Source organism: Macrobrachium rosenbergii, chromosome 23 (assembly GCF_040412425.1).
Source record: "Macrobrachium rosenbergii isolate ZJJX-2024 chromosome 23, ASM4041242v1, whole genome shotgun sequence".
NCBI classification, from domain to species: Eukaryota; Metazoa; Arthropoda; class Malacostraca; order Decapoda; family Palaemonidae; genus Macrobrachium; species Macrobrachium rosenbergii.
Window position 1 is genome coordinate 43,379,469 of NC_089763.1, and position 22,132 is coordinate 43,401,600.

General features: G+C 36.9%; 1 protein-coding gene and 1 pseudogene across 2 annotated transcripts in view; both read left to right on the forward strand.

Annotated features, from left to right (window-relative positions):
* LOC136851567 (relaxin receptor 2-like) overlaps positions 1-9,531 on the forward strand; it is a 352,585-nt pseudogene extending 343,054 nt beyond the window's left edge.
* Positions 9,532-16,067: 6,536 nt separating this feature from the next.
* The window catches only part of LOC136851568 (uncharacterized), a 39,260-nt gene continuing 33,195 nt past the window's right edge, over positions 16,068-22,132 (forward strand). Inside the window, exons 1-4 of one of the 2 annotated variants that reach the window (XM_067125828.1) lie at positions 16,068-16,263; positions 16,940-17,009; positions 18,987-19,029; positions 20,519-20,622. In XM_067125828.1, coding sequence (XP_066981929.1) covers positions 16,248-16,263; positions 16,940-17,009; positions 18,987-19,029; positions 20,519-20,622 — 233 coding nt within the window. In that variant the 5' untranslated portion in view covers positions 16,068-16,247. The remainder of the gene's footprint in view (positions 16,264-16,939; positions 17,010-18,986; positions 19,030-20,518; positions 20,623-22,132) is intronic. The other variant, XM_067125827.1, reaches the window with a different exon arrangement.

The following is a 22,132-nucleotide window of genomic DNA, read 5'->3' on the forward strand; positions in this document are numbered from 1 at the left end:
AGATTCATTCCCTTAGTGAAAGGAAACCTCCAGTATCAAATATTCTTTGTTTTAAGACTAAAAAATGTTAAATGATTTACCACTTTTCTTAATGGAAAAACCATCAACTGTCGTAAATATTCTTTGTTTGAATTGTCTCGTTTGTATAGTCTGTAAGTTCCATTGTAACAGACGGTATTGATTCCTTTTTCCGAATTAACGAAGCTTTTCCCTTCTCCTTCATCCCCACTTTATCATTTTTTTTTCCGTCTGTGGTTCATCTTCTCCTTAATCTTCAATCGCTCTCCTACTCATAGTCTCCGTAAGGGGTAGTGCCATCAGTGTACTTAACGCGGCACACTGTAGGCATTACTTAAGGTTCTTTGCAGCGTCTCTTCAGCACCTAGCTGCAACCCCTTTTATTTCTTTTACTGTGCTTCCTTTCATGTTATCTTTCTCCCATCATACTATCCAACCCTCTCCTAACAATTGTTTCATAGTGCAGCTGCGAGGTTTTTCTCCTGTTACACCTTTAAAGCCTTCTTTCCTCTCAATTTCCCTTTTGTCGCTGAATGACCTCGTAGGTCCCAACGCTTGGCCTTTGGCCTAAATTTCATATTCCAGTTATTCTTTTCTTTTCTCCTCTTCAGCGTAACACTCATTAGAAAGTTGAAACCTTTCGGGAAACTAGCAAAATACCAAAAGTTTTTTCCATTTTACTTCTCAATCACTTCAGGCCCATTGGTCTTCGGGCATTTACTTATAAATCTATTTTAAGTAACTTATGAAAACCCACAGGGGAAACCAGCAAGTTAGCCTACCTCAATTTTTTCTGTTTAATTTCTCAAATGATTGTGTTTTTTGTATCACCTCAGGCCTGTTGATCATTGGGCATTTATTTGTTAATTTATTTTAAGTAACTTATGAAAGCCCATTGGGAAGCTAACAAAGTACCTCAATTTTTTGTATTTCACGTCTCAAGTAGTTTTGTTATCACCTTACGCGTATTGATGCTTTGGCATTTATTTGTACCTTCATTTTCAGTGGCCGACTTATGCACGGGCGTGTATCTCCTGGTGATGGCCTCCAAAGACCTGCAGTTTAGATCGGAGTATCATGAACACGCTTACTACTGGATGTCATCATGGCAGTGTACGATTACCGGAGTGTTGGCAGTGACTTCGTCTGAGGTGAGAAACGCCAAAATTTTACGTTTGCATGCAGGATTCTCACGCACATACTTACATACACACCCAAGAAGCAGGTAAAGGCGTGTCTGGATTGGAGATTAATCGCGCGGTGTACGTAGGGAGCTTCGACACTGCTCATAGTTCTTCGTTGGACTGGTCGGCACCGTTCTCGGATAGCACTCTGCAGGGCCCGCGTTGTTCTCCGACCGGCCAATGAAGAATTAGAGGAATTTATTTCTGGTGATAGAAATTCATTTCTCGGTATAATGGGGTTCGGATTCCACAATAAGCTGTAGGTCCCGTTGGTAGGTAACCAGTTGGTTCTTAGCCACGTAAAATAAGTCTAATCCTTCGGGCCAGCCCTAGGAGAGCCGTTAATAAGCTCAGTGGTCTGGTTAAACTAAAGTATACTTAACTTTTCGACACTGCTCATGAGCCTTTTGTGCCGGTGTGTGAAGCGTTTAGTGTTTTAGTTTTCTGCACAGGGGGTTTATCCACTGTTCACCCGTTTTCAAGTTCCTTGAAAAAGCTTCGTAACTGATTGGATAATACAGATATAAATTTTACATTATAGGTATTTCCACAAAAGCAATCAGGTATCATTGGAAGAGATACATTACGCTGTATTCCAATAAATACCAACTGCTTTTCAAAAGCGTTTAGTTAATAAGTGATCAAGATCAATTCATGTTACATTACCGCACTTTCTGAAGCCAGCACAGGCTTTTGCTCCTATACGAACAGGCCACCATGAGAAGACCATGATCTTTTTATTCAGGCAGTTGTTTGACCGGAAGATTGACCGTGGCGACATCAATTCACCAATATATCATTGGAACCTCAAAATTTCAAGCGATGATGCAAATGCATTACTACCCTAAAAAAATTCTTTGTATTTTATATTTTACTTACTTTTATATCTATTCATTTATTAATTTATTAATATTTTTCTTTTCTAATAACTGATCTCGTCTTTCTGTATTTCCTATTACCCTCTGTTACTTCTTTCCAGTGATTACCATATTCTTTAGAAGCTTCAGATTCAGGTCACTGGCCCCTGTGGGCTTGTTCCATATGAATAGGGTTCATCTTCTGAGTAATAATACTAATAATAAAAGATAGTGTTTCATCATATAATCTTCAGATGAAAGGCAACTGGATTAGGTTGATGCTGTGGTCACTGAAGAAATATGATCAGTATGGCGCATCTACCCAAACAAAATTGTATTAACTCATTAGTATCTGGAATCTTTGTAGAAAACAGATGGCAAACTCAGTAAGTAAATAAATATACCTTAGGTTAACCAGACCACTGAGCTGATTAGCAGATCTCCTAGGGCTGGCCCGAAGGATTAGATTTATTTTACGTGGCTAAGAACCAATTGGTTACCTAGCAACGGGACCTACAGCTTATTGTGGAATTCGAACCTCATTATAACGAGAAATGAATTTCTATCACCAGAAGTAAATTTCTCTAATTCTTCATTGGCCGGCCGGAGGATCGAGCGCGGGCCCAGCAGAGTGCTAGCCGAGAACGATATCAACCCGTCCAATGAGGAACTAGTGGCAAACTCAGTACACTTCATAATTCCCGTAGGGGCTAGTGGGGGCGGGGGGGTTAGCACCATCAGTGTACCCCACGCGGTGCACTGTAGGCATTACTTAAGGGTGTTTGCAGTGTCCCTTCGGTCTCTAGCTGCAGCCCCTTTCATTCCTTTTGCTGTACCTCTGTTCATATTCGCTTTCTTCTGTCGCACTTTCAACCTTCTAACTGTCGTGTCATAGTGCAACAGCGAGGTTTTCCTCCTCTTACACCTTTCAGACCTCTTTACTCTCAATTTCCCTTTCAGCGCTGAATAACCTCGTAGGTCCCAGCCAGCGCTTGGTCTTTGGCCTAAATGTTGTGTATTAGTCCATTCCAGTACATTTCATATCGAGTTATTTCTTTTTCCTTTCTGCCCCAACAGGTTTCCGTCATGATCCTCTCGTTTATGTCTGTAGAGAGATGGTTGTGTATCACCTGGCCCCTGGGATCGCCGAAACTCTCGCTCGGCCGGGCCAAGTTGGCCCTGGTCGTTATTTGGGCGGCTGGATTCGCACTCGCCATTGCTCCTGGTATAAAACGACGTACTTTTTACACTGTATTATTACTATTGCTCTCATTGCTGCCCTGGTTGCAAGTGCAACGACCACAAACTACTTATATAGCTAAGAATATTGATTGCATTAGTTGTAGCGTGAACTGTCAATGATAACAAGTTATCAGTGCCACAGTGTAGCTTAGCAAGACTGGCAGTGGAAGCTTGACTTGATTTTTGGAGTCGAAGAAAACTGTCAGAAGGGAAAACTCCAAGTATTTGCTTGCATGCGCACAAAAAAGTAAATAAGAATCGGATGATGTATAATAAGTGCAAAGCTTGTTCTAAATTAGTTGGCAATACAGAATGAAAAATATTGTTACCAAAACAATTAAAAAGTATTTTTTCTGCAGTCACTATTTTATATTCGGATCGTGTTCAGTTGGGATTAACAGCAGTAATATAATAATAATAACTAGTTATTCGAGATTCAGGGGCTATTAAGGGTGTTATCAAACTTAAAATAATGATGAACTGTTCAAAAAAAAATTTTTATTTTAATCCACTGAATTAGCGATTTTCGGAAATATACGAGAAAGGATGCAATTTCCAACAAGGGTAGTCGTAAATACAAACCAGCCGAATAATAATAATAATAATAATAACAGAGGGCCTATTCATTACATGGTCATGGTCAGGGAGCGTTCCTTAACCATGACCATCCAGTCAAAAATCGCCTCCCCCTTTATAAAATAATAATAATAATTTTATTATAATAATAATAATAATGAAAATAAACTGTCATGACACCCAAGTTTTTAGTTTTTAGAATTGGTGCATGGCATTCTTGTTGGATCTGAACTGTAAAGTGCCTCAGAGATATGAATAAATTTACTTACCTTTTCATTTTTAAAGCTGACATGCTTTCAGTGATCGTATTTCATACTAATGTGATTTATTAGTGCCAAGAGTATATGGATATAGCCAGGAAACATTTGGTCACAAGCCCATATCATTATCAGTTTTTAGTGTTAGTATTACCAGACGTTCTTAGGGCCAGTCTCAAGGAACAGCTATTAAAAGACGCGTGAAAATTAGAGCAAGGTAAAGTTTAAGAAGTTAGACAGCTAAGTGGCAGAAAGCCTTTATCATTCCAGTAAAATGAGAAACTAAATGGCCTTTCTTCCCTTTCAAGACTTTGCGACAACAACTGACGAGAATTTTACAGAACATTAGTTATAGCTATTCATTATTCCGTCTCTTCCTTTCAGTATTTTACTACACCAACCGACAGGGATTTTATGGCACCAACGGGCTGTGCTTTCCACTGCACTTGGACGACCCCTGGGTTCCCGGATGGATGTATTCGGCAGTCGTCTTCGTCGGTCTTAACCAGCTTGGGTCAGTATGCATAGGTATCACACGCTCAAATGGATAGATATTCACGTGAAATCTACTGGTCACATTCGCAAGAAACTTGTATATTTTGTATCCACCAAGCCTTTAAAATAGTGAAGAAATCAGAAGGTTGATCACTGTAGCTATTAAGAACTATATATATGGATGTATGTGTGTATATATAATATATATATAATAAAGGGAGCCCATAAAAACACCAAAAGAATAGAAATTATATAGTGTTATGTTTCGAAGACAACTGTCTTCCTCAACGGACAGGTAATGGATTAATAGGCAGAGAACAATGCTATTTATACAGGCGAGGAATGTTCCAGAAGTCGGCCGCTACGTCACTGCTATTGACAGTTTTCTTAATCATAATCATAATCTTAATCGCTGGTTGGAGGAAGATTTTACCAATCAGATCTGAATCCAAGGCTCATTTTGAGAGGTTCATCGTAGTTTGTTTAATCATTGCTGATTCTACCTAGTGTAGACTAGTTGCCTGTACTTTTGATCTCCCTATTCAAAACAATGATTAATTGGCATCTCGTATACATGAGTCTCCTTTCTCTTACGAAATGTAGTGTTGCTTTACCCTCATGTATAAAAAGGGGGAGGGGGGGGGAAGTTAGTTAATTTAGATTAAGCCAGCCTTATTCCTGAACAAACCTTTGCCCAAAGGCAGCCTGTACAGTAATTGTAGCAAGATTTGAAAAAGATTTATGAAGCCTGGTGTGGACGTCTGGACTCAGCCGGCTAACAGAGACCAATATAAAGGAAAGGTCCCTTTTATATAGCGACCAATTACATATATACATTGTTGTTGTTGATTCACATTGAGCTGGTGTACCTCATGCGGTGCACTGTAGGCATTACTTAAGGTTCTTTGCAGCGTCCCTTCAGTCCTTAGCTCCTTAGCTGCAACCCCTTTGATTCCTTTTACTGTACCTCGTTCCATATTCTCTTTCATCCACCTTGCTTTCCACCCTCTCCTAACAATTGATTCATTGTGCAGGTGCGAGTGTTCCTCCTGTTACACCTTTCAAACCTTTTACTGTCAGTTTCAGTTCCAGCCCTGAATGACCTCATAGGTCTCAGCTTGGCCTTAGGCCTAAAATCTATATTCTGATCTGTTCAGATTGAGTTGGCCTTTTGCCAGCAAGTGATCACGCTGCTGGAGCTGCCTGTGGGATACAGTGACATTAAACACGTGAATATTCCATCATTCCAGGGTTGTGCTGATCTTGATCTCCTACACGTGGATGTTCTGCAGCATCCGGAAGACCAGGGCCAACACGCCGTTGGCTCTCGGGGACCGGGAGTTCGCCATCCGCTTCTTCTTCATCGTCTTCACGGACTGCGTCTGCTGGATCCCCATCATCATCCTGAGGGTCCTGGCCCTCTCCAGCACCGACATTCCTCGTATGTTGAGTCCAGAGAACGGTTTTGGACCTTTTTTTTTTGCACTTGTTTATTTTTATTTGTTTTTATTGTTGCTATTGAAGATACAAATCGACAGTTATATAACTGTTCAATGGTTTAAAAATTGGTGCATCTGTTTGTTTTTCATATGTTTTTATTATTGTTATTGGAGAAAACAGATCCACAGTTATGTAACTGTTCAAATATGTTTTAAAAATTGGTGCTTTTATTCATTTTCAGAAGTTTTAGTTTTATGTAAAAGAAAACTACTGAGATGGCTGTTTGTCTGTCCGTCCGCGCTTTTTCTGTCCGGCCTCAGAACCTAAAAACTACCGAGGCTAGAGGGCTGCAAATTGGTATGTTGATCATCCACCCTCCAATCATCAAACATGCCAAATTGCAGCCCTCAAGCCTCAGTAGTTTTCATTTTATTTTAGGTTAAAGTTAGCCATGATCGTGCGTCTGGCAACGATATAGGACAAGCCATCACCAGGCCACGGCTGAAAGTTTCATGGGCCGCGGCTGAGAGTTTCATGGGCCGTGGCTGAGAGTTTCATACAGCATCATACACTGTACAAACTGCTCGACTGCGCCGAAAAAACTTTGGCACATTTTTTATTGTTTGTTGTTGTTGTTGTTCACAGTTATGTAACTGTTAAAGATATTTTAAAACAAAATGTAACACAGTTATGTAACTGTACAAATATATTTTAAAACAAAAATGTAACAGAACTTTTTGTTTTTCCATTTGTTGATTTTTATTTTAGAATATGTAAACTACATAACTCTGGATTTGTTTTTCCAGTTTTTGATTTTTATTTTTAGAATATGTACAACTACATAACTGTGGATTTGTTTTTCCAGTTTCTCCTATGAGTATTTTTCAATTGTTTTTACTAATGCTGCTGTAGGTATTAGTGTTGTTACGCACAAGGAAAGGTCTAAATGACAGGGAAATAACCCTCTAGAACATAAATAACCATATTTTTTATATTCTAGGAACGATAAATGTTATTTTTTATCCAAAAGGAATGATAACTAAATAAAAAAAAAGAGTTCAGAACATAAAAAATAATTTTTTTACATCTTATTGGATTATTCTTGTTCTTTTTGTGTACAAAGAAAGAAAATCCAAATTAGAATGAAAAAAGTGTAGAGGATAAGAGTAATTCTTGTTATACTTATTATCTTATATATTTATTTTTTATTTGCTTATTATTGTTGATGTTTATGTTGTTGTTGTTGTTACTACTTTAGTGGAAAGGAAGACTAAATTAATATGAGAGGTGAGTTATGTGACAAACCTCTATTTTTTTTAGCTTTTTATTATTATTATTATTATTATTATTATTATTATTATTATTATTATTATTATTATTATTATTATTATTATTAATTAATGTTCCTTTTGTATACAAGGTAAAGGGTAACTAGATAAAAACGCAAGAAAAGTGTATTAGATAATAAACAAAATTTTCTTCCACGGTGAAAAGAGAAGAACGAGCGAGGAGAGAAAATATCAGTCATATGTTTTCATTTTGATACCTAACTGTAGTATACAAATTTTTCTAAACTACTTTTACCTGACCAGTAAATTTCCACAGATTAAAATATTCTTGCATAAATGATCCAAGTGAAAATTTAGAAGTAAAGTGTACATAATCTTTTGAAGAAATCTTGGCACAATAAAAAAAATAATATTCCCCACCCAACCTCTAAGACATACTCTTCAAAAATAGGCCCAAAATATACATTTACTTGATGCTTCAGATTTTCCCTTTCAAAACCTAAGGCAAAGACAGTCACTTTCGAAGGGAAGAAATGATTTAATGAGGGGAGATTAACTGGATTTATGAGAATGACGACACGGGGATTTCGACATCCACTTTCAACACGAAGGTCATTGAATTATTATTATTATTATTATTGTTATTATTATTATTATTATTATTATTATTATTATTATTATTATTATTATTATTATTCAGAAGATGAACCCTCTTCATATGGAACAAGCCCACCAAAGGGGCCATTCTTGAAATTCAAACTTCCAAAGAGTAAGGTGTTCATTAGGAAGAGGTAAGAGGAGGTAAAGGGAAATACAGAAAGAAGAGATCTCTCTCATTAAAAATGAATGAATAAATAGATAACAATATATTAAAATTCAAGAATAGTATTAGGGTAGTAACGCATTGCAGCTTCGCTTGAACTTTTGAAGTTCCACTTGCACGAACGAACGACTTGTGTCATGGAAGCAAGTAATCCGTCTTCTCTTTCAGCCGAACTTTACGCATGGGTGGTGGTCGTCCTCCTCCCCATAAATTCGGCCATTAACCCATTCCTGTACACCTTCACCACCACGAAGTTCCGAACACACGCCAAGCGACTTTTTTCTGACGGAGCCAACTGCCGATGGCCCCAGAGACGAGACTCGGCAACAGTGGGTGAGTACGATGAAACTTATGTCCTCAGCTTTGGATTTCTGTCGAAGTTTATGTCTTAAGCTTTGGATTTCTCTTCCTTCTTCTGTTTTCTTGGGCTTGCACAGTCGTTGGTCTCTTAAGAAGTGGGTCTGTTGCTTAGCTTAGTGTTTTTTTTTTTTTTTTTTTTTTTTCAGTTGACGTGCCTTGGATTTCTTTTCTTTCGACCAGGAGGCCAGTTCATCGCTGATCTAAGGGTAAAACACCTTTTTTCCCAAGGTATTGCTGTTAAGTTACTTGTTCCAGCTGTCTGCAGGTAAAGATTTTTTAAACCTGCTCTCTCCAGTCTGAATGTGCAACGGTATGGCCGTATACTCTGTAATGTCGATGTTTGAAATGCCAAAATGAATAGAATTAATATTTTTAGACACTGCATTGGCTTGTGTATGTTTTTTATCTCTTAATTACTCAGTTATCCACACATTACCAAATACGTAATTGCATGTATGGTAATTTGTAAATCTGACTAAGTTTCAGCACCGAATTCAATTCTTGGCTAATCTCTCGAGAGTCTGAAGTTATGAAAATGAGAGGAATTGATATTTTTGGACACTGAATAGTTTTATGTATGTTTTTATCTAAAAGTGAGTTACTTGCAAATCAACAAATTTCTAATTACATATACGGCAATTTATCAGTTTCGTCAAGTTTATTCTCGTCTTACTCCCTCCAGAATCTGAAGTGACGAGAACTTCCACGCTGAGAACGGCCACCTACAAGTGGAACAATGGACGAGATATTTTCCATCTCAACAACGGCACAACTCAGTCCATCGACGATTCTGCCATGGTCGACGTTACCAAAACGAAAGAAGATCAATCCCCGGCGGAAACGAAGTTGTAATCTCTCTCTCTCTCTCTCTCTCTCTCTCTCTCTCTCTCTCTCTCTCTCTCTCTCTCTCTCTCAAGGTTCTTGGTATCTGGAATACACAGAGCAAAAGAGAATGAGCAATTTATAAAAACAGAATTGTCATTTTTCCCACTCGACCACTGTCATTCAGAACTTAATATGACAGCAGGGTTTAAAGAATTATTTTTTTATCCTTCCACGTGCATTCATATTTGCTTCAAAAATTATCGAAGATCTACTGTGTTACTTAGGCCTGTCATCGCATTCATATTTCAATCAAAAAAAGAAAACTTTCTTTGGCCTGTAAACGCTGTCATATCTGATACCAAAATAGTACCCTACTGTCTCGTCTGTGAAAATAATTCTACTCTTGTGAGTTGACTTACTCATATCTATAAAAAAAAAAAAATAACCTCAGAGACGGAAGAGTTGTGCCTCTTCTTGTTTTCGCGATCAGGACCTGGAATCGGAAAATTTATCAGTTCATTAATGTTTCAAGTGACTCTGTTTCCTTTACTTGTAACCTTTTGCAAATGGCGTTGAGATTACCAATTTTTGGATGTCTAGTGAAGGATGAAACTGCTTCGAAGTAAAAGTACTTTTGGTGCTCATAAAGTGTATATTTTTATGGTGTGTTGTTGCTTGTGTGGGAATGGTTCTAAAACTGTTAGTTGCTGTTGTTGCTGTTGCATATACGTTATATATATATATATATATATATATATATATATATATATATATATATATATATATATATATAATATATATATATATATATATATATATATATATATATATATATATACTGAGAGAGAGAAAGCCATGTCTCTTTGTTGAAGAGTATGCAATTTTCAATAGAGAGATGGGAGCAGGCCTTGAAGCAGAACAACTTACAAATAGAGAAAATAAGACAACAAACTCTTCAGTAAGTAAGAACTATAAACAGTGTACAGTATAAATACGTAAAGGAGATTAGTGGGTGACATGTTTGTGTTATTTTTTTTTATTCTGAACTCAGTAAAGAGATTTTCTTGTGATTGTGTGAGGGAGAGAGCACAAATTATGTTATGAACAATAGCTGTAATAACTTCTTGTAATTAGTTCATGTGATTTGTAAAGTAGATATAGTTTTTCTGTAAAGGTTCTCTGTGAATTTGCAAGATGAAACGGATGTATAACTTGTCTTGAATGGGGACCGGCTTCCTTAAAAGGTCCATATCTGTTGAACCACAATAGTTGTAACTTACATTCTTGGTTTGTGAATTTTTAATTATTATTATTGCTACTCTTCTATTATTATGTTATTATTTTTCCATTATCATACTGTGAACTAACTCAGGAATTATTTAACTCTGTAAGACAGTTTCACCTTAGCGTTGGCCATACTTCTGGGCGTTTAAGAATACAGTAGATATTAACGTCAGACTCAGCCTCGGAAAGAGAGAGGTGTTGGGTAGTTTTCTTTAACTAGTAATATTCAAAACCAAATGGTATGTAGTTACTAATATACACACACACACACACACACACACACATATATATATATATATATATATATATATATATATATATATATATATATATATATATATATATATATATATATATATATATATATATTAACACATACTAAATGTAATATATGTACACCTCTCCCCCCACGTACACACACACACTCTCTCTCTCTCTCTCTCTCTCTCTCTCTCTCTCTCTCTCTCTCTCTCTCTCTCTCTCTCTCTAAGGGAGATGAGTGAGATGGGAAATGCAATGAACATTCGTAAGATTTTTTTACCACCACCTGATTGTAAAAGGGTCTCTGATCCTGAAAATTATATAGATAGTGTATACTATATACCTAAAAAAAAACAAAGCTCTTTGATAAGTTCTTTCTTTGTAAAAGTTCTTTGATACAACACACACACACACACTCACATCATTATAATGATTTATTTCAGCAGACATGTACTTGAAAGCTCTGTGCTATTCCTGATGCCCTTTACACCCTGACAATTTTATAGAAATGGACGCACATGATGTACATTGTACTGTATAATGTTTCAGATATGTAAGTAGAGTACATCATTACTCAGAGTAAATTATCAGCTATATTTTTCCAACTTGCTTGCTTGTCATCTTTTATACTGAAAGCCTCATTATGACCAACTGTCAGTTGCTCCAGACCACTGAGGTTTGTTACAAGTTTCGGTTTCTCTTTGGGCTTCAACTCTACGCCTGCATGACCTCTTTCATCTGGGCTTTGGGCTGGCTGAGTGCACTTTAGAAATTCCTTCGGCAGAATTTTTGCTCTATATTTTTCGTATCAGATTAATTTATACCTAAATATTTGTACAGTATATATTTCATCTGTTGAGGAAAAATTAGTCTATAAATTCATTCCTAAATATTTGTATATATTTCATCTAATGAGGAACAATTAATATGCGAACTCATTCCTAAATATTTGTACATATTTCATCTAATGAGGAACAATTATTATATGAATTCATTCCAAAATATTCGTATCATTCCAAAATGTTTGTACATATTTCATCAAATAAGAAACAATTAGTCTATCATGTAAATATGCTGTATATAATTATAAGGTCAATAAAGTGTAGTGTGTAATGGTATCGCTGGTTATATTTAAAAATCATAATGTCTTTTAAGACGAAAATGTCATTTTCTTTGGCTAAGTTATTTCATGTCTTCGTATTTACTTGTAAAAATGACCCAAGAGACAAAAACATCTTGCTGCAAAAGCATAGTATTATTAATCATAAGATTTGGGTTTGGACTTAACGGTATCCGGAATAAAAACCGAGACAAGTGGAATGGACGGAATAAGGAAAGTGAAAGTGACAAGAGAAGACTGTTCACTCTCAGAATCGATCCAGAAAGTAAGAGATAATATAGAGGAAGGTCATGATCACGGAAGTCGTTGGAGACACGACAAATTTAAAAAGAAGAACCAGTACCATTACGTCTATAGTATCGTTGACTGACGCAGGACCACTTAGTTAAGTAAACAAAAGAAGAGGCACGACATCGGTCTTAACTTGGAGTAATAGAAATGACGTTCGCACAAGGAAGAATTGTATGTGAGATAAATTAATGTTATTTATTAAGTTATTGCAATCCACGACATGTTGTTAAGCCAAATGTGTAGTTTAATATTGTTTTTACACTACTGCCCCACCAGCTTAGGTGGTCTAAATTTCATAACAAAGTTGGGAGTTTGGGCTGGTTGTCTTTTCCTATATCCTCTGCTGTACTTTCTTATTTAATATTCATTCTTTATAGGTACTCATTAGCTCTCTCTCTCTCTCTCTCTCTCTCTCTCTCCAGACTAATATCCAGCCCTTTTCTTTGCTGTTGATTAATTTGTACCAAATGTAAAGTTTGTCTTTACTTTTATATACATGAAAGAATCATAATTCCAGATTTTTTAGCATATTAATATCTACCAAATATGTCAAACGTTGCATATAAATGTCATACCATGTTACTCTTCCTGAAGACTTTAAAGGAATTTTTTGTGTTGATTTCGTTGATTATCCTTCTCTTATCCCAGTACATGTTTCAACATTGCCTTCTTGCAATGAAAGTTAATTCGTTGGAATTATACAGATAACTCTGTAGCATATTCCCATGTTTACATTCCTTCCACAAAATACTGAAAAGGGATCATTTAATTCACCACCTTTGTGGCTGGATTTCACTTCGAGGATTCTTAATAATTGCAGTTTTCATAGTTTTCCTATGAAGAGACTTCTAGCTGACGGTAAATATCCCCAAAAGATATCAGTGAAGCGTCTATGTTACCTATGATTGGTCTGTTGATGGGGATTGTAACCTCTTGTGAGTGGTGTCTCTCTTACCTATAATTGATCTGTTAATGGGGATTGTAACCTCTGGTGAGTGGTGGTCAGCCTGGGCTTCCACCAATTATGATTACCTTCAATAATTTCAGCTGCAGATTTTTACCGTCAGCTACTATTTTGAATTCAGGTAGATTCTGCAGAAGATTTATGTTAAATCTTTATGTTAAAACATTTTCATCTGAGAAATTTAAAAGTTCCTGCAAATAACATTATGTTAATCTACAAGCACATGAATTAAATACTTCAGTCTGTTCTTCAGTTTTCTTCTGTTGTATTTTCAGTGACATTTTGAATTTTCTTTAGTCATTAGATAACTGTACTTCTCGGAACAGAAGGAAAATTTATTTTTTCATGCTATAGCCTATAAGATAAAATCTTAAACAGTTTGTTTTTTTAATGAAGTTTTAAAATCAGTAAATATTTGTTGCACATGGTAAGACCTTAGGCAGTTTGCTAAAAGTAGCAGCAAATGGGTTATTGGAGTTTACTTTTATAACGTCTTCTTGAGAAATAAACTGGTCGTAATAAAAATTACTTGAATCCTGTTTCACTCATTCTCCTACAAGATTTGTTGAACGTGTGTGTGAGGCTTGTGACTGGCTGCTTCTGGATCAAGAGCTCGTTCTGGCATAAGGCCAGCTCATTTTACAACAACAACATGATGTACAGTGTGTAGATGGAAAACTCCATTGGTCATTCCCGTAGTGGTCGCCTCAGCAGGACTTGAGCAAGATGTATGAAAGCTGCCATCTGACTCGACATGCCTGCTCTCCACTGATTTAATCTTTATGCCAAGGAACAAAGTAACCTTTGACTGAGAATAAGAATTATCCTGCCTTCCCTTGCATCCAACCACATGTTTCTGGGTTGCTTCTTCCAAAGGTGTGCAGTCGAGTCGCAAAATTCATTTAGAACATTTAAGTAAACGCAAAATCTTCGCCACGGGGCTACCGTGAAATCCAGTCAGCATGAATTCCTGTAGGAGGGTATCTGAAAAAACAGATCTGTGTCCAACAACTGTTGCAAAAGAGAGGCAAAAGTTCCTTCCCTTGCTGAGTCAGTCACCTAGATTGTTCGACCATAATTATTAGAAGGTAGGTTTCTGAAAGGATAAATTAGTCCACAACAAAAAAAGATCGTATACAAAGGGGACATCTTGAAGGGACATAGTATACTGGAAGAAGCAAAAGGTTTTTCCCTAACACTACGGAGACGGTCATCTTAATTGTTCTAGCAGAATTACCAGGAGGTCGATATTTGCAATTATATATATAGGTATGGCACCCTTTGCCCTTATAAGAAAGCTCTTATACAAAGCTTCAAATGCCATAAATCTGGACAGAAGCACCATAAGCTGCAAAACTTTTATGACCAAAGAAAAGGGAAAAACACAAGTACACTTAAGATTTTGGACGAGTGTTTACTGTACGTTGCTACAAACACAATACGATACAGATCATGCCTGGTGTACAAAGAAAACGCAAGAAAGAAATTCAGTTCATAAAGAATATCAATAGAACCAAGTACTGCTTTTGAACATTCAATTAGCATAGAACAAATCTAATGGAATTGGGAACGTAAAAAATCTGATCGGTAGAATGCATAAACAGACGACAACGTAAGCACATAAGAGTAGGCTACTGATGAATTAATAGCAGAAAAATAACCTTTGAAACTGCATGCAGACTATTCTACAAGATGCTCAAAAAACGGCGTGCAAGCTTTAAAACATTTAAGAAACCATAGATGCAGACTTAGCCTACTGAAAAAACAGGTATCTCATTCAAGAACGTTATTCATGAAAAATATAAATTGAAACTCAAATTATCGGGACCAAATAATGTCCGATCCGAGTCAATCATTAAGGTAACTGACAAAACAAAAGTTAAATTTATTGTTAAAATACAAAAGTAAATAAGGCAAATGAAGTTAGAAATTGTTGGATTTATGGAAAAACAAGAAGGTATAACTACAGAACAGCGCCACAAGGACAATTACCTTGGAAATTTATTTTTTCCTATATGCTACTTTGTGTTGCTGATGAAGGAGGTGGTGCTGTTTATTGTCGGTCAATTATTATTAACCCCATCTCTATCCAGCATGGTTTAGGGACCCTTTGGGAACGAGGGGTTTTGGGTGAGGAAAATCGCGGGTAGAATGACTGCTGTCATGGTGTTACGGAATAGTTCCGCGCATACGCAAGTCATTATGGAGCCATATGTTCAAGAAGGGATTGGCTAAGGAAACCTATCATAAAAGGAACTATACTAACCTAACGTACCCCAACAGAGGCCATGTTATTTAGCCGGACGGGTCAGGTTTTACCAGAAGTTCCCCTATAACACTGCGAAAGTGCGATAGCTTCGAGGATGGCCAGCATACAAAAATATATCAGTTCTGCGTTTAATTACAGTCGACCGATAAAAAATAACATTGAATTCTTGATAAGCAACCAAAATACTATAGAAAGTCAATTTCCAAGGTAATACCCAATGCGAAGTTGTACTGTAGTTCTATAAACAAGAATATACTATCATAGAAATAAGAATTGAAGGAAAGTACTCTACCACAGTATGTTCACTTTTGTCAGGTTATTGACATTCATTCAGATGATTAACCCGGTTGTTTCCCTTTCCGAATAATTTTTCGCTTCCTATTTATTTTCCCAAAAGTCGTCATGAATTTATCCTCATGAAGGACCATATCAGTGCCAAATTCTTTGTATATCTATATATATATTTTCTATGACTGAAAGGACGCCCTTTCATTTCCTGTCCCTCGTACAACCAATCAACAGTTACGAAGGCAAACTCGTCGTATGGTATTGTCCAATCAGACGGTCTGTTATTGTATGACGTCACCTTACCTCAAGTTCATTTGACTTCAAATTTTGCGTATCTTCGCGTTAGGTTTTTCTTTGTAAATAGTTTCGTCGAATTACGAGTATTTACAGGCCGATCATGGCTGATGAAAAAGAGAACGTGTAAGTGCTATAATAAGCAAGCTGCTGTTGTGTTTTAGAGAGGTGGGACGCATAAATATGCCATTATTTATTCGGTGCTAGATAGGCTAGCTAATGCCACCCTTTACTTAAGTCACGGCATTAGGCTAAGCTAGCGATGTCAAAATAAGTTTGCCCCAGGCTAGTATTTATTCATTTGTAAGACGTGCTGTAATCAACTTTAACTTACAAAGCCATATGTTAGTAAAAATCTAAGCTTAGCCAGGCTTAGCTAACCAGCTCATCGCTTACAATGCCTTGACCACCCCAGACAAGGGTAGACTGGCATTAATTGATCGTTTGTAGGGATGCCTGATCTCGATGGCTTACCGGCTTTTTAGGTTTTGAGACATAATTATACATGAGAATACCCGAGACTTCCATTTTTTTCATTCTCAAACACTTAGCTTAGAATTTAGAGTTGAGGGGGGCCATAAATTTCAGGGTGTTAGGGTTGTCCTGGCTGGCTAGCTTAAGTCAGGATGCAGTGTTCAAGGTTAGTTTAGGTATAGGTAATTCTGGTTTGGTTATATTCCCTCTGAATGCCTACAAGGCCCACATAGGCTAGTCGTGGCCCCTTACTCTGCATTCGCTTCCAGTATAACATATGATGTTAGCCTAGGCCTAGTTATTTTGATTGGCAAACATATTTTTGCAGGCATTGCTTACCATAGCAGTAAAACTGAAGACAGCTACCGCAGCCTGGTTCCTGCCAGTCACCGGACGGGGTATTTACTGCCTTTTGTTTATTTTTGTCTTGTTTCTATTTATGATATTTGCCATATTCTGTTCATGTTTATATGTTCATTGTGAAGTGCCTGGTACTAAATACAGCTCCCATTTTATAGGTAAACTGATACTTACAGGACCAAGAGGGGCATGGTAGTACTGTAGTCTTCAGTTTAACATAACCTAACCTTCCCTTTTGCATAACAATTATGTGTAGACCAAAGTTAATTACTGTTGAATACTGGGGTACTTTGGTGGGAGAATGCAAAAACTATTGTCTTTTATTAAAAACTGGGATACAATCTAACCTAATGCAGTATAGGCTAGGGCAGCACATTCACGCTTGGGTGGGTGAAATCATACATTTTCAAGTGGTACCTATGGTGGCACCTTGGAGATAGAATGGTAGGCCTTCTACCTGCTCAACAGTTAACTTGCTAGGAAATTCTTACCTTTGATATCAGGCTCACACACATGAATGCCATTTTTAATACCAGCCCCACAGGTGTAATGTTAAAACAAATAAAAGACAAATATCTTGGTAAAAGTAAGTTTACCCTAAATTTTAGTATGCTTTTCATATTAAGTATATAAAGGAGAGTTAAGAATATCAAGAACTGGTATTAAAGTATAATATTGACTGGCCATCAGTTTATACTTCTCGATGTACATCAGTCATAATGTACTCATTGTTACTCAGGTCCTTATTTCATTTATTTCAGTGTTTGTGTAAAGAACTTGCCCCCCATCCTGTACTTAGATAATGAGTATCACTAGGAGATTTTTCATGCTCAACTGATTATAGTAGGCATACAGTACTTTTCGCCTATTTACATTTGCCAGCTTGAATCAGAGTTGGCCTCTGAACTACCACCAGTCTTGCCTGTGCAGGAACAGTATTTAGCCAATGTAATTTAGGCTATACAGGTACCTTCAAACTTTAAGATTAATAATTTACTTTATACTATACAACCTTGCTTATCATTGGAGTCCTTCTTTCCTCATTCTATGAGAGAATATACTGTGTTAGGTAAGAGTGAATGATGGTTTACAGCATGTGAAAAAGTGGTAATTTGACCTCACCTACGAGAGCCTAGGGGAACCATTTGTAGGTTTATTTTTCCCAGTAGTAATGTAAACCAAACCTACTAGGTGGTAATGGGTGGTAAATAAATGAAAAATGGGGTTATACCTGTATAACTTTACCCATTTATAGAATATTTGATTATTTAGTATTTTCTTTAATCTTTTGCTATACTTACTGAATAACTTTTGTAATTTATGTATTTTGTGCATTACATTGTTTTATTTGAAATCGGCAGATTGTTTTGACAAAGTTTGTTTTTGTATAGTATTATTTTTTTTTACTTACAACTGCATTAGGTATTGTAGTACAGCACTGTATTGTTGGCTAGTTAAACAAACCTATCAAGTAAAATTCCAAGATTGATAGGGCTTGCCTGAAGAATTTCTTCTCGAATAAGGGGAGAAAAAATGGAGCCATTTAAATTTTAAAATTTGGACAGCTAGTTGGATAATGACTAAAGAGAACAGGTTAAAAGTAAAGACTGAAAACAATGCAGTTTTGGCTAAGGGGATGCAACAGGTAACTTCTAGTTCGTGTTATAATGTGCCATGTACTGTATGCAGATCAATGATATTTTCTTCTATGTAGATTTTGAGAGTTTTAAGTCAAAATTAAATGTATACAGTATGTAAGGAGATATAGTGTAAAATTGTAAAGTGATAAAATGCTATATAAAGAACTTCAGGTTTGTATGTTATAAAAAATACTGATTACTTTTAGAATTTGCCATTTGTTCCTAACATACAAACATGAAATTCTTTACATAGGCATTAGCTTCTATGTAGAGAACTTCGAGTTTGCATGTTAGAAAAAATACAGATTACTTCTAAAATGTGCTATTTTCTTTTATTTTTAAGCATGATTGTATTTGTGTGGTATTGTTTTTCAGACATGAAGGGCAGATTAGCCGAAGGAGTAGGCGACAGTCATCGGTAAGTTATCATGCCCTTGGCTTAGTTAAAGCATAAGTGTAATTAAGTGTAAAGAAATGTGTAATTCTTTGTCACTAGAGCTAGTATATGTTTAGGTATTAGTAGAGTTAGGATGCTGTTTTTATTTCTGTAACCATTATTGAAGAATAGTTCTTAAATGAGAGGTGAGAACTGAATCCAGATAAAGTTAATGAATTGGGACTAAAAGGATCAGATGAATATTAAAAGACAGAAAGCAGTGGAACTGGGTTTGAAAGGCTGCTGTAAAGAATCTCTAGTGCCATCATTAGTATGCCACGAGATTGGCCTGTTGCATTTTTTTCAAAACTGGCCCTGTAACATATCAGATTTTTTACTTACCGGCTACATTATTAGGATGATCTTGTTAAAGCTAGAAATTACATCAAATTACTGATAGCTGTGATATATCCAGAATGTTCAGCTTTAGTCTGTACTTATCAGATTTTGCCACTTACCACAAAACCGGAACCCCAAAGCATCTATTAAGTTGATATGTTAAAAATGTAATCTATATCTCAAGGAATGTTGTTTTGAATTTACATCAGGAGAGGGAACTATTCATTTGTGAGCATGGAGAGATTTAGCTTGATTAGTTGGCATAGGCTATGTTATTAGTATGACAACATATGCATTTCACTAGAAAATAGTCCAATTAGAGAGATCTTCAGAGTATATTGTATGGGTGGTGTTTATTATAACTAACAGTGTTTTGTATAAGGCATTGAAATTGGTCATTAAATACTAACTACTTCAGAATACAAGGTGCTTCTTTATGAAATTTTCTAGCTACCCTTCATCTTTGATGCTGAATGCAGCCTTCTTCCAGTCCCAACGTGGAATACAGTAAACCTCCCATATTCATGTACTCAAGATTCGCGGACTCACTTATTCGCGGATTTCTCTGTGGAACGTATCTACCCATTATTCGCGGAAAATTCGCTCATTCGCGGTATTTTTCACAGAGAAATATTCACTAATTACTGTACAGTATTTTCATATTTTCATGACTAAATGCACTTTTTGTGATGAAACTTAAAATACTCAGGTATAAGCATTTTTAGAGGGTTTTTCTTGTGTTTAAACTATCAAAATAGGTAGTTCTAAATGTTTTTAGAGGGGTTTTAAATATTCGCGGATTTTAGCTATTCACGGGGGGTTGCAGTACGCATCCCCAGTGAATACGGGGGGGTTTACTGTAGATAAAAATGGCACATTGAGAAAAAAATGTGTTCTGTGAAATTGTTATTCACATTATATCTGGTACCCTCCTATCTTAATATTTTTGTGCTTCCCTGTGCCTTGTTATTTTACCTCATAGATGTCAATTTATTTGCTGATTAACTGTCATGTATTGAATTAGAGGGGAAGTCAGGTTTAATTATTGGTAATAGAAAAATAAAGCTTTCTTCAAGATAGGTAAAGTTTTTTCTTTTGGTGGTTTTGTAATCATTTGTTCTTTTTGTCACAGATTTTGAAAGACTCCCCTAGCCGAGTACCCCTGGAAAATGTGACCTCAAAACAGCAGCGTAGATCAGTGAAGAGGGTGTCATTTGCTGATACAAAGACAATAAAGTAAGTTGTTTGATTTTTCTGCTGTTTCATTCATGAAGTTGAAGTTAATGTCATTGTTGCTATTGATTTCACTTGTTGATGATGTAAGCCATCCTTTTGTCTATTTACAGTAAGATACTGTAGTTCCCTTTCAGATAATGTACGAATGAGGAGCACAGAAATCAATAGAAAATGGTCCATGAACTAAGGAGGAAGCTAGCTTTCTTATCTATAAACTGAGTTCTTTTATAAAAGTAACTTACCCAGTAATTATTTAACTAAGAGTTTTTACTTGAATGGCAGCAATTCTTTTGTTTTGTGCAGGTGACAAGACCCTGCCCACTTTCAGGGTAAGGTAGAGGAACAATTAAGCCAATACTGTAGATCAGTTTGTTTCTGCCGCTTGTATCGTCCACACACCGTCTTGACTAAGCAGCTTGGTTTTGACAGTTGTATTTTCTTCCCATCTGGTGAAGTATTCTATGTATGGTAGCCTTTCAGCATTGTTTTTTTCTGATTTGACTTTGTTTCTGATTGTGACTTTTAGCTGGTTAGTATGTCAGACACTAGCTCTTCTAGTTTCCACTATTGCAGCAAAGGCTGCAATACCCGGTTGACGAAAATTACCTATGACTCTCATACCCTGTGCACAAATTGCAGAGGGCAAGTTTGTACCATTGATTTGACATGTGATGAATGCATGGATTGGGGTGAACATAAATGGAAGACCTTGACTTCTCATTTAAATAAATTGGAGAGAGATTGCAAGAGGAAGGCAGCCGCCAAAGCCAGTGAGAAATTAGCTAGTTGGATGACTCCTAAATATAATGATGTAGATATTCCTGCTATATCTGCTCCTATTGTTCCTGTTGCCCCTGTACATACTCCTAGACCACCTACTCCTGCTCCTGACTTCCACACTTTCGAGCCCGATCCCTTTGCCAGCATGGAAAATAAATTTTAGCAGAGAACCAGTATGGTGGTAGGTACAGTGGCCCAATTAGTGCCATTGATGCATGTCCTTATGGATAAGTTTGACAAGAAAAGTGAAAGTGAAGTGTTAGTGGAGGAGGTGGCTGTTCATCCCACTGATTCTCCTAGGCATCGGTCACTGCCATACTCCCCTGAACCAGGGAGGAGGCATACCGTTAGCTCAAGGGAGGTCAGTGGGGTCTGCCCACAAGCAGTCACCCCCACAGACCAGCCTGTTGCATCCCAGGTTGCGTCAAGAGACAGCCGCTGGAAAGGCGTCTCAGATGTGCATCAGCTCTCGTCTAGATCGGGAGATTCTTTGCCGTACAGAAGGCGCCAATGGCGTTTTCCCAACAAGTCACACCCCTTGAAGAGGTGTTCTTCTTCCAAGGATCTAGCTCCTCGACTTCCCAGCAAAAGGTTGAGGGAGCCTCCTCTCAGTCCTCAGCCTTCTTGCAGTAAGTGGGACAACCCTGAAGGCTTCTCCTCTCATGGGCACCAGGAACGAGTTTTTAGTCACTCCTCTTCTCTAAGAAGCATCTTCTTTCTGACTCCAAGC